The sequence below is a fragment of the Oxyura jamaicensis genome, chromosome 3 (assembly GCF_011077185.1).
Source record: "Oxyura jamaicensis isolate SHBP4307 breed ruddy duck chromosome 3, BPBGC_Ojam_1.0, whole genome shotgun sequence".
Lineage (NCBI taxonomy): Eukaryota > Metazoa > Chordata > Aves > Anseriformes > Anatidae > Oxyura > Oxyura jamaicensis.
Genome location: NC_048895.1, coordinates 21,980,743 through 21,994,000, shown reverse-complemented (window position 1 = coordinate 21,994,000; position 13,258 = coordinate 21,980,743). Strand labels below are relative to the sequence as shown.

Sequence of the window (13,258 nt, the reverse complement as noted above, 5' to 3'; positions counted from 1 at the left end):
CTTGTTATTTGTTTAGCCTGTTGTTCAGTTTCATTACATATGTAAACATCTTTCCCCATAGATATTCTTTTCATACATATCAGATTTGATGGTAGACCAGTCAATGAAAGCAGGTAAGATGTATATACACAGTTCCAACAGACAAATCAGTAGTGAAGTTCTCATAAAGGAGATTGACATTTTCATCCATTTGTTTATTTCATCTTGTTGTATTGCATTTATGTGGCAAGGTTTTGGTAGTAGGCGGCCTCTGGGGTAGCCTTTGTGAGCAGAGCCCAGAAGATGCCCCATGTCAGATCAGTGCCAGCTCCAGCTGGCCCCAAAAGGGAGCTGCTGCTGGCCAGAGCCAAGCCAATGAGAAACACTGGTTGGACCTACATGAGAGCAGATCTAAGAAAGGGAAAAAATTGCTGTGCTACAGCAGCTGGGAGAGGAGAGGAGTGAGAACCTGGTGGAGCAGGCTGTCCCCCTGCAGCCCATGGGTCCCACATGGAGCAGATCTCCACGCTGCAGCCCATGGAGAGCGCCTGCAGGAGCAGGCCCCATGCCAGAGCTGCAGCGCATGGAGAAGAGCCCATGCAGGAGCAGGGGATCTGGGGGGAGCTGCCACCCATAGGGTACCCATGCTGGAGCAGTTTGCTCCTGGGGGTTGGACCTTGTGGTAAGGACCTGCATTGGAGCAGTTCTTGAAGAGCTGCTGCCTGTGGGCTGCCCCAGCAGGCTCAGTTCAGGAAGGATGGCATCCCATGGGAGGGTCCCCGTGTTGGAGCAAGGGCAGAGAGTGACCGTGAAGTAGCAGCGGAGACGAAGTGTCAGGGACTGTTTTGCCCGTGATGATAATTGTTGAGTGATCTCCCTGTCCTTATCATAAGCCTTGAGTCCTTTTCACTGTATTTTTCCCCCTTTCCCTTTGAGAAAGGGGAGTGAGAGAATGGTTGTGGTGGAGCTCGGCTGCGTAGCAGGGTAAAAGCACCTAATTTGTGTAGAAGACACAATAGGTCTAATCGCCCCTTTACGATTTTCTTGAATCCAGGAGTATAAAGTGAGAGGAAAACTAGGCGTTTTATTTAAAATAATAATAATAATTTGAAGGTGTGTCTTGGGTTGTTTATTAATATTTCATATGGATTCATGGATGGAATTTGGCAGAATCAGCTTGCTATTATAAGGCACTGCAGAAAAGGAGGGATTTGTTACCGTTTTTTATCTATGTAAGAGATCACCAAAATATAATCCTCTCACCCTTCAAAACCCATTATTCAGTAATACACTCCCCCTCCAAAAAAAAATGAAATTCAGTAATATACAAGGGTGTGTTTTCACTGCACAGCAGAGAGGGGTGCAGAGACTCTACAGCAAACATTGGCTGAATTTGGTCCAGCTAAGTAGCACAATTATATCAGAAAGGCAGTGCTAATTAGCTGGGCAAAGTGTCTTACTAACGTGTGTGCTCCAGTTAGGATCCAACTTAGTAACTCCACAAAACATTCTTCTGTGTAAATAAACCAACTTGCTCAGAGCTATCTTGGGAATCTCTGAAAGAGCAAATGACCTTTTCAATACAAGGGACATGTGTACATGCACATTCATGGGCTCCTTTGGACCTGATATTAAGCCTAATGAAGATGAGAAAAGATTCCTATTATCCTAAATAAACTTTGCATCAGATCTGTTCTTGTTTCTAGTTGCTATCCATTGTTCCGCTTCAGTGTTACAGATCTTAATTATCATAACAATATCTAAAAAATGCTAGTATCCTTACCCTGTTGTTTGTAATCAGACTTGAATGGATTTACACTTTTTGAGTGCAGAAATAATTTTAAAAGGTTTTTCTGTGTAATATTTCATAAAAGCTGAGAATACAGTCTTTTGTCTACTGCCAGGAGGGTCCCTATGTCCTACGGCTGCCTTTTGCAGTAACAGGCCTATGCTGCTTGAGTGTTCCCAAGTTGCCAAAATTATCAGTCTTTTCCTTTCTCTTTTCAGTAGAGTGTTATCTGTAACTCTATTAATATTTGAAATCTAAAAACAAACATCAGCTTACAGAACACATAGCACACGATCTGTAGAGATTTGCTTCCATTAACAAGAGAATATACTCCAGCTTCACCCATCAGAGAGCATAATGTGAGTACGGTGGGGAAGGCATTCGTTTCTTGTTCATGTAGCTGCCAAACTGTCCTTCTGTTGTTACTCATCCCGAGGTGAGCACTGAAAATAATGAGACAGGTACAGTAAAAATGTAATTAAAATAGTGATGTAAAGGCTAATTATTTCCATACACAGTGGATCCTGGGTGTGAACATCAACAGTTAAAAGGGTCCTGACTGAAGATGTTAATAAGCTTCGGTACTTTTTACAGTAGCAACAAGCTATGCAAATCTGCAGTTAATGAATTAATCAAATATAACTATGAACTACAGGCTTATCCTTTCACTCATAATTAACACGTGTCATTTGTTAAAAACTTTTTTCTTTAAGGACAGGAGAAGCAAAACAGTGGCTAGATAGCTATCTGAACAAACATGATTTCAGGAGTGAAAATGAACACATTAAAACACCGATGAAGGATCATGAATATTTATGTAAAAATTGCTATTAATGCTAGTAATTTTTTGAAAAGTCTTTTCATGTTCTCTCAGGCTTAGAGAACCTTTAAAAAGATAACATTTCATATATAGTGTGTGTGGTAACACACCTGAAAGACATCAAATGAAACTTATCTTAGTAAGATAATATTTAATGATTTGTAACAGAATAACATCATTTATGCTCAGGGATTTTTGATCTAAGGTTGTACCAATTACTAATAGAGAACAGCAGTTTGAGAAATGAATAAATAAATATACTTAGCAAGAAAGGGTGTTTATATAGATTCTGGGATAATTTAAGTAAAAAAGAATCAGCTTTGCTAATTTAAAATATTCCCTCTCACATGAGAACATGATGGGTCAATCATTACTCTGGTGTTTGCTCCACAGGCAGAAATTTTTAATGAACTCTAGTAGCTAATAGGAATTCCTTAGAGTGTTTTGTGAATTGCTATTTCACAAAGTGGCTTTGGCAGCAAGCGTTTGACAAGAAGGATAAACATGGCTGCCTTGCACATCTGTTTATTTGAGTAAATCAGTCCTAGCTCAACTGGCATGTGTCCATAAGGCCAGATAATATCCTTCAGCAAAGTCTTCAGCAAGCAGAGGGATCAGGGATGACAAGATTTAAAATTAAAATTAAATTAAAACTGAGTTGCATAGCTCAGTTTGAAGTATTTTTAAAAATTGGAAGAAAAAAAAAAATAAAAAATGTAATACTGCCTGCCAGATTTGATATCTAGTTACTCTGCATTAGAGTCTTGGTTGAATGGACTTTTCTTTATGCCAAGCCCTGCTCAGTCCCTGTGCTCCTGGGTCACAGTCCCTTTGTGTGCCTAGATGGCAGGATAGCTATAGGATTGATTTGTGAGTAACTCCGTCTACCAATATTTTTAAGAGCTCCCATGATAGCTCAGGATGAGCATCTTGATTCAACTCCATGGATAATAGAGATTTTCTGGTTAGCAAGTATATGTCAAGCATTCAACCCTATGTACGAGAGATCTCAGACTTGCCTAAAATGGTGTTGCAGTATCTGATTGCTACAAGGGTTCTGCTTCCATGTACAGAGTTACACCATCCAGCTGGGACTGTCATTTTGAGATCTAAGAGGATGAGATAATAATAACCTTTTGCCATGATAACTTTCAATCCATCTGCTTTTTTTTCTTTGCTTATGACATAATTTTAGCATTACTTGAATGAATTTTATTTTATGGACTGATAATACAGAATCCTTGGGATGAATATCAATGCAAACAGAAACTGACTATCCTTAGAGGACTGCCAAAAAGTGTTATTTAACAATTTACAGCTGACTGCAGAGGATATCATGGAGCTACATAATAATAGCATCAACTATATCAATCAGTAATGCCAAATCAGAGTCTGAATATACTTTAGAGCAGACTGGACCTCTTTTTAGAAGCTGTCTGTAGGGTATTGAGAAATGCTGAAGTTCTTAAATAATTTCTAGCAAGGAAAAGAAGCTGCTGAAACTATTGTAACATATCTGGGTACTCATCCGGGGATTTTTTGAGGAAATTAAGGGGGAAAAGAAGGGAGAATAACATCAATAGAATCTTGCAAATAATATTCCAATCAGAGTCCTTTGGAGTTAACCCTTGAAGTGGCCTCTCCAGTGTGAAATAAGCAGGGCAGCTGATTCTGCTAAGGATTCACAAGAGAAAACTGGAACCCTCATATGCGAATTAAAATGGCTGCTCAAGCATTTGAGCCAGTGTCAAAAATGTGCAAGTTTCTTCATCTGTAAAGATGGAAAGACTGTTTGGGGGGGGGGGGGGGGGGGGAAAAGAGAGAAACTGAAAAGAGAGAAACAGGACAGGGTTGACAAATGAAATCCATGAAAAAAACAGAGAAACTGGGCTAAACAGATCGCAGAGGGAAGCACAGTCCCAAAGAGCACAAAAGTTGGGACCAAGACTATGTGAGAAACATATATTTATTTGTCCTCCTTTTGTGCAGGCAGGTACAGCTTTTACTGGCTCTGGTGTCTCGAGCTAAGGATGGAGTAAAAGAGCAGAGATACTTTACAAGTATCAAGAATTGTTGCTAAACATGGTCTATTCTGAGGACAGTGGCATGATAGTACTTGATTTGATATTGTTAAGAGTGTCTTTAAACTACTTGGAAATATAGAGAGAACAGGTAATCTAGGTACTTTGGAGCCAATTGTAAGTGACAAAAAGCTCAGTCTGGAGAGTTAAAAGTCTTAAAAAATGAGATCAATGAAATCCAAAAGATAGAAAGGAGAGGTGTAAAGCTGAGTTTTATTTGACATCTTAACTAATGATCTGGAAGAAAGAACAGTGGGTTAATTAAATTCATAGATTGGATTATATTACCAGTGGCATGGTGGACAGCAAAATAATATAATAGGACCTTCACAGGCTCAAAATTCCTGAACAGAAAATGACAAAATTCAACTACATCGCTAGTCTAAAACACAGATGCTAAATGAGAAAGTGTGCTGAAAAGGCACAGAACTATGTAACAATTCAAATGCTAATATAAAGCTATAAAACCTCAAAATGTAATGAGGAATACTTTCTGTCCTGCCCATGTTAACTTTGGGTTGCATATTGTTTGTATATTTTAAGGTGTGACTTCAGAACCTAACCTAATATTCTCAGGGGAGATTGACTAAAGGCCATTCAAAACAGAAAAAATAACAGAGTACAATGTATTCACATGTTTATGAATTCAGGAAATTAATAGTCATTTTTCATGTATTTATATATTCGTGTTAATGTTAGATATGTAATATAAATTAGATGTCCTGAGCTTAGTATTATACAGTTTTAAAAAATTTATGTCAGCTAGTAATTAAAATATCTAGATAAAGAACCTTCTGGGGGGGGGATGTTTCCTTCCTTTGCTGACCTGATTTAAAACATGGTTACTGTAAAGGATGGAAGTGCTCCATGTCAAAAGAAAACAAAGGAGCAACTCTGGTCCAACATCTGTGCTGTACTGTCAACTGCATTTTCTGTCTAAGCATAAGAGGCATCCTTCTGGCTGATACAAGTCACGCTGACTGTAGGCTCCAAGGTTACTCTTTTTCTACAATAGTTCTACCACCTGTTCTATATGATTTTCTACATAGACAGTGTGTCACTCCATCAACACAGGAGTAAGTGTGCACATAATGATTTGATTGTTCAAATGTATAATTTTCTCCACAGCACCTAGAGAGAAGTGTACAGCTTAAAGGCCTTTTCAAAATTCATTTCATGTAAATTTTATTTTGAAAAAAAATATCCTTATATAAATATTGTTCTTTTGAGATCACATTGTCTGAAGAACAATGGTCATAAATAAGTGCTCATGCATTATAAGAAGAAAATCCCGTTTATTTTAAAGTGGAAAAAATACAAATGGTCATATTGGCAAATACTGTTTTTTAGTTGTAAGGGTTTCAGATGACATGTCTCCTTATAAATGACTAAATAAATAAATAAATGAGAGCTGGGGATGAAAGGAAAGGGTAGGGTGATGGTGGCTTATCTACATAAACCAATCTACATATTGCAATCTACTCCACATTGAGAGACTCAAACAGCCTGCAAGGCATATGGAGATGATTCATATTAATGGACTATTTTATTAAGGTGCAGTATGGTTGAAGGCTGCAAAATAGCAACATTCTGTCAGATATAAAGCAGTTTATTGAAGTCTGATAATACTGGAGGGCACTGAATTTTAGCCAAGTTTCTTTTTATTTAACTGCAGTCAGATTAGTGTCCATACTTGGATGCTTTCAATGTGTTTTTCGCATACATTTTTTTGTCAGAGAACACATTATGTCCTGTTTAACAAATATTGCCTTGCTGTTTTTTTTTTTTTTTTTTTTTAACTACTTTTAGGTATGTTGTAATGGGATTCTGCACGACAATAAACCTGGCTTCCAATGCTGCGAGGACAAGTACATTCCATTTATTCTTAATTCACCAGGGGTTTGCTGTGGTGGTCAGATACATGCTGTGCAACCGAAACATCAGTGCTGTGGTGGTTATTACGCTAGGGTATTAGTAGGTAAGAGACAACTCGTTTCAAGTGCTTGAAAGAAACAAAACAACAAAGTTGATCTATCTGTTAAACCGAGGAGAATGAAAACATTGCAATAAACGTGGGATTTATCAAGATTTCTAGGTGTCTTCTAGGCTTGTGTTCAGTGGGATAAGCAAAGAAAATTGAGCTCTGTCTTCTAAACACAGTACACTTTATACAAGAGAGGCCTAATTGATAAAACCTGATGATTGGGTCATTTCCCAGAGAACTAATTTATGCCAAACTATACTTAATTGCAGTAAGTGCTGCATAATGGGGAGGGCAGTTCTGCTTAATAGGAACACCATCAGGCAATTTAGTGGTGCGGTTTAGTTCTCTGCTTGACTTGACCCCTCGTGATTTTCCCTAGCCATTTCTTCACTGGAACAATTCTTAGTGTTTGGGGTTGATACTACATCACTTCTATTTTTTGTCAGTATTTTCTACTGTTTGTTTCTACCAATGTTACAGAACAAACTGCGTGTATTGTCTTTGATGGAAATTTATCACTTAAGGCTGATCGTACTGTCTGATTCTCAGAACTGTTGAGGAACTTAGCCCAAACTCTGCTTCTGTGCTATTATCTAGTTTTGTTTCTTGTTGTTTGGTGGGTTTTTGACAGGGAGAGGGGAAGAAGAGGAGGAGAGTCCTTCCTGGGGCTCTTCTCAGAGCATATATCTTTTTGTAACCAATTGTCAGGTCAGGAGCTAAAATGCTTTCATTACTCATGAGCTGGCACACATTCCCCAGGCTCAGAAAAGCTTGATTTTTTTACTAGTACATTCAGCACACCCCAAGTTCTGATCCCTTGAAAAGTAATTCATATATCACAATATTAGAATGTCTTCCATGATGTCATCAGAAAATACTATCACATGGAAGAACCACAGAAGAGTATTTTGCTGACCTCATTAATCTCAATGTACTGAAATGGAAAGATTATATTGTGACCTCTGTCCCCATCCAGTGGTCTATGTTAACTAGTATAATGTTGTTTACATCAAGAAAGAAAAGTACAATGAAACAAATTGTCTTATATCTGAAAGTAGTTCTTCAGTCAGCAGTCCACAAGCATGAAACAGTGAATATCTGAACATGATTTTAAACGTTTTTTTCCTGAGTATACTTGCTGCCTTCTCTGTTTCCATACTCTAAAGGGCAACAACATGAACAATGTTGGTCACTTTTTTCTTTTTTCTTTTTAATTTTTATAAATATGCTAATAACCTCAAGCTAAATGTTAATGTGGGTCATTCTTTGATAAGGATAACAATTAACTGGTAAGACTGCATGGTATTTTTCAGAGTGAGAATATTTTCAAGCCTAGCTTGGAATGGATCCCATTTTGAGAGGTTAATGAGAAGGTTACTGATCCTTTGTGTCTTATGTCTAATAGTTCATTTAAAAAAAAAAAAAAAAGGTATTATTTCCAACAGATGTAAGCTGCATTCTGTGTTTCAATACTTTCTCTGTGTAGCAACTAAATTAGATTCTAAGGGATGCAAGAAAATATGATGAAGTATCTAAACAGATTATATTTATTATACTCTAAAAATTTGTTCTCATCTTTTTTTTTTTTTCATTATTATTATTGACTTTATTTGATAAAGTTATTTATATAGGAAACTCTCAAAGCATGCATATTTCCCAGATGTTGTTTGGCTAGCTTGATAGGTCTAGACATACCGAACCACACTGGGCTGAAGGCATGGTGATTGCAAATTAGGAAGGCAGGAATCTCTTCAACAGCTAATCTGTTTTTCTTATTTCTTCCAAGTGTTGAATCAGTGACATTTGAGCCACAGGTGACATTGCAACACAGAAAAATAATACGCAACCTTAACTGTTAGAACATTGGTTCAGATATTAGTGCAAATATTAGAGAATGGAAACTATTGTCATTTACTGTAAGTTTTGTATTCTTTATATAATAAATCAGCAGTATCTACTCTGTTTAGGGCAAACAGTTTATCCCACTCAGCCCACCCATTATAGTGTCGGTCTCAATGACAGTTTTATAGTACAGCCCTGTACTGCAACAGTTGATGTTTTTGTTGAAGTAGCAGCCAACCCCACTGAATGTGATGGTGGTACTGGATTTTAAAAGTTCACTTACGTTGTAAGTTCTTTAGGAGATGAAGTCCTGACTGACACTGAAAAACTTAACAGTATGAGTTAGTCCTTCAAAACAACCTTGGAATGATTTTGGAGTAGACAGGGAATTGTTTTGCTGTGAATAAATAGACTGACCCTTTGTCCAAAGCAAGAATAAACTCTCTTTACTATATATATATACATATATGTACACCTACACTTAAAGATTTTCAGATGTATTATTATTATATTTACAGAAATTATTTTTGTTGCTCTTCTCAGTTTCTTTGTCACGCTTGTGTTTTGATATCTTACAGAATCTTTGCCCTGAATTCAAGTTTTTAAAATTATTATTACAAATAAATATATGTTTTTATAACATTCTAAAGTACCAAGTGATTCCACGTTTTCTTGTGGAACGTATTGTAGATGAAACTAATAGTGTGTGAACCTAGACTAATATTTGTTGACATCAGTTGAGAGCCTCTCAGGGATTTCATGAGATACACATGCATTAAATCTTTAATTGTATTCTTAAATGGACAGGTGAAGTATGCTGCCCTAATGAAGAGCAAAACAGAGTTTCAGTTGGAATTGGTGACTCTTGCTGCCAGGGAATGCCTTACTCTATGTCAGGGAATCAAATATGTTGTGGTGGATCACTCCATGACAGTTTCAACCAGCAGTGCTGTGGTGGAGAAGTCATAAGCACAGCCTTGGTCTGCTGTGGTGATGAAGAAAAAGGGACTGCACATAGACCTCTCACAGGTAAGTGGGAAGTTTCAAAAAAAAAAAAAAAAAAAAAAAAAAGAGTTTTGATCTCTAAATCTCTTGAAGAATTAGCCATTCAGAAGTGGGATAGGTAAGTTATATATGCCAATTTTGTTAAAATGCTGTTGCACTTCACTCACCTATTCCAATAGATTACAAAATGGTGAACTGGTGATTGCACAATGAGCCCAAAAGCTGCAAGGTCTGAAGACACTCCAGAAAATTCAAAGGGAGTGCCTGATCTTTCATTACTCCAGTCACAAGATTGGACTAGTCCTCTTTTAGTCAGTAGAACTGAGGTTAGACTTGGTCACCTTGTGCTGCCGTGCATCCTAGGGCAGGGATTTTCCATTTGCTCTGGAGATGTGGAGTTAGTCACCTAGGAACTGAAGATGACAGTGCTATCTGGTTGCAAGACCAAGCCCCTAATTTGTGCATCTATGCAAGACTAATCCCACTGCAATTTAAAATTAGCAAAGCTTAGTTCGTAGCACTAGTCCCTTATTCATCTGGTGTATCCTGTTAATTTACAGCATATCATAAGAAGTTATTGCATCGCCTAAGTGTACAATATGAACCTTACTTCCTCATAAAGCACTCTGTGACCAGCTGGTGACAGAGATTTGAGGTGTTATTACAAAACTCATTCAGGTATTTTCACGTGTCTTTTCTTTCTGCATTTATTGGGGAAATTATATACCATCAGCCTTGGGCTTTGTCAGTCTGACAGAAAAACTTCAAAACCAATTGTAGTCCCGAAGGGGAATCTGATTTCAAAACATGGAAATAATGAAGGTTTAGTACCAGTTCTGCTTGGTGTACTAAGATTAGTGATACAGTGCTTTTGCCACGTGTGTGCCAGTTTGAGCGTCCTGCTGTACAACTAAGGATCCTACCATAAAACCAAGACCCCAGGTCTAAAGGCTAAGCTCATCCTTTACCCCTAAATGATCTCTCTTCCCCTTATTTTTTGTGTTCACTGGATCCTTCAGGTGCTGTGATGTTCGAAGTACTCACATTCTGTGTTGACTGTCAGGAAGGACTAAACCAGGAGCCATGGCAATGCTTTCTCCCCTTCTGTGGTGAATCATGGAATGTATGCTGTGAACCGCACCACTTGCATGGTGCTCCCCCCCAACTCTGATCCCTAATTGTGCCTGATCTACAGCATCTATGTAGGACTCACCGAAATGTCTCTGAGCAAGGCCCTCTTGCATAGCAGTGCATTGTGTGACTGCCACAAGACAGGGCTGGCTCATAAAACATCTCTTTATGTACTTTATTACTTAAACTCTTTTATTTGCCTGCAGGAGCCCTTTAACAAAATCACATTGAATTGACTTTCTCACACCAAATCAAATCTCCCTGGTCCCAGTTCAGTTGTCTTTGTCAATATGTATTTTATAAATGGAGTGAATTAACAGATGCTGTTGGAACAGAACTGCTGGGGTAGCGTTTATGTTTTTACTGCTCTCTCTGGGCAGATGAGTTGTGTAGGAGTGTAATACAGGTATCTTGGGATGAAAGTTATGTTCTTCATTTCAGTATATATGTATTCTTAAGAGTTGTTTTTTTCCTTAAATATATATATTTAAAAAACCTTTATACCCCTCTTTTTAAAATGTGTTTAGCCTGTAGCACTCTATCATTTACACCATTTTTCTTGAGAATGGGTCATGATGACATTTTTTTGGCCATTAAAAAAGAAAACAGTAGCTTTTTCATCGTTCACAGATTTTCTGTGAGGATTTGATGCTGTGAGCCAGCATACAGCTGAACACAAAAACATTTTTCAAAGATGAATTAACACCATAGTTGAAAAGAGATCATATTATTCTGCATTAAGCATAGAATAGATTGTGGTTTCTTATCATATCATATACATCATGCTCAATAGGTTTTTGCTTAATTTCTTAGAGTAATTCAGCCTTGCTAAATACATCATGAAAATGCACAAGCCATGCACAAAATCTATGTGCTCCCTATTCCTCTTATTTATAATGATTCTGATGAGGGGAAAAAAAACACTCACAAAAAAAAAAAAAAACACACACACACACAAACAAACAAACAAAAAACCATAATTTACTTATCATTGGCAAATGGATATGTAGAATTTTGCAGGAATATGGTTGTTGGAAAACTAATCCCATTTTCTAGAAGGGGAAGAGGTAATAGGGGTGGCTTTAAGCAAAACCTGACATGCTTCCAAAACTCTGTTTTGTAGCTGGCAATAGATGCCACAGTTAAAAATGTAAGAGCAATATAAAGCTTTTGTTTGCAATTTTTAGTTCCTTGAAAAAATCATATGAGAAAAAACATAATCACTGCAAGTGCATATCTTGTTGCATAATCAGTTCTGCTGAAAGCAGAATGTTTCTGCAGAACCTAGACCATTATTGTACTGAATGTTGGTTTTAAGAGCTTGTATGGTCAAACTTCTTCATTTACCATTATACACCCCTCTCAGACAGTCTGTCCTGCAACAAGATACGTGTCTTCTATCTCACATTACCTTTTTTTTTTTTTTTTTCTGGTCTGTTTTCTTGGATCTTATTTTGTGCCCCTTGTTGGCCTTATTTAGTGGGGGGACCATAGAGACATCTACTGGCAAAGGCTGGCAGCAATACCATTGTATGCACGTATCCTGAGCCCCACTGCTGCAATGTGATTATCCAAAGTTGTCTATTTCTGTCTATAAAGGATAATGGAAGCTGAAACCACTCTTGGATTTTCTCTTAAAAAAAAAAAAAAAAAAACATACAAACAAAAATAGTAAAATGCCCCTCTATACTGTCTCAGACGGTGAAAGATAATACTTTGTACTGTTGTGGTTTCTGATCTGTAATAGTTGCAATACCCAAATGTAAGCCAAGGATTTTTGGAGTAGTTTGCAATGTACACTGGCTCTGTATTTTGTTGATCCTCTATTCTGGCTCCAAAGGCTAAGCCTTCTAATACTCATTTTTCCCCTTTGAAAGCATTGGTTTTGCAGATTTACTAAATTAGTAATTCATCACTCAGCTATGTTTGTAAATTTTTTCAGTTGCTGGGGATGAACATGAAATAATTGTTGACAGAAATCACTGTTAGCAAGAAGAGTCTTTTCCAGCCCATGGATTTTCTTTTTGCTGTAAAGCATTATGTGCCTATGAAACATAAATATATAAAGCATGACACACACATTCAAGCTGATTTACAAACAAATATTTTGTATTTTGGTACTTTGTTGAATTCAACAAAGGTTTATAGAATTTCTGGTTCCTTATGCAATTGAATAAAGCAATTTTTAGAAGGCAAATCAATCCATCAATATTACATAGCCCTATTTTGTTTTTCTTGGAGCATATTTAAAATTGTACATTTGAGATGTCAAGGTTCAGGAGTCAAGTGCTACATGTGATAAATTAAGCAGAGGTCAGGGGCTATGCAATGCAGTTTCAAAAGATTGTCTACCTCTGCCTTTGCAGCTCATTCATGCTGAAGTGATGCACTATGGGAATTACTACCAAACTCTGCTCTGCAACATCTGCTCTCCCTAAGTGAGTTAGTGCACGTCAGACATCTTTATGTCAGAATATTGCAGTGATGGATGCAGTCTTCAGAAAATGCTGCATAAAAATCTGGTGTGCCGTTCTGGCCATTAAGTGAAATTACTATTTAAATTAATGGCGCTGTCACAGTTTATCTGTGCAAAGAATGAACGCTGATTAGGGTATTAAGTAATTAGC

General features: G+C 37.4%; 1 protein-coding gene across 1 annotated transcript in view; it reads left to right on the top strand.

Moving 5' to 3' along the window:
* Positions 1-13,258, top strand: part of USH2A (usherin) — a 414,223-nt gene that overhangs the window by 318,044 nt on the left and 82,921 nt on the right. The window contains exons 49-50 of the mRNA XM_035320952.1: positions 6,479-6,647; positions 9,303-9,524. Of these exons, the coding sequence (XP_035176843.1) occupies positions 6,479-6,647; positions 9,303-9,524 (391 nt within the window). The remainder of the gene's footprint in view (positions 1-6,478; positions 6,648-9,302; positions 9,525-13,258) is intronic.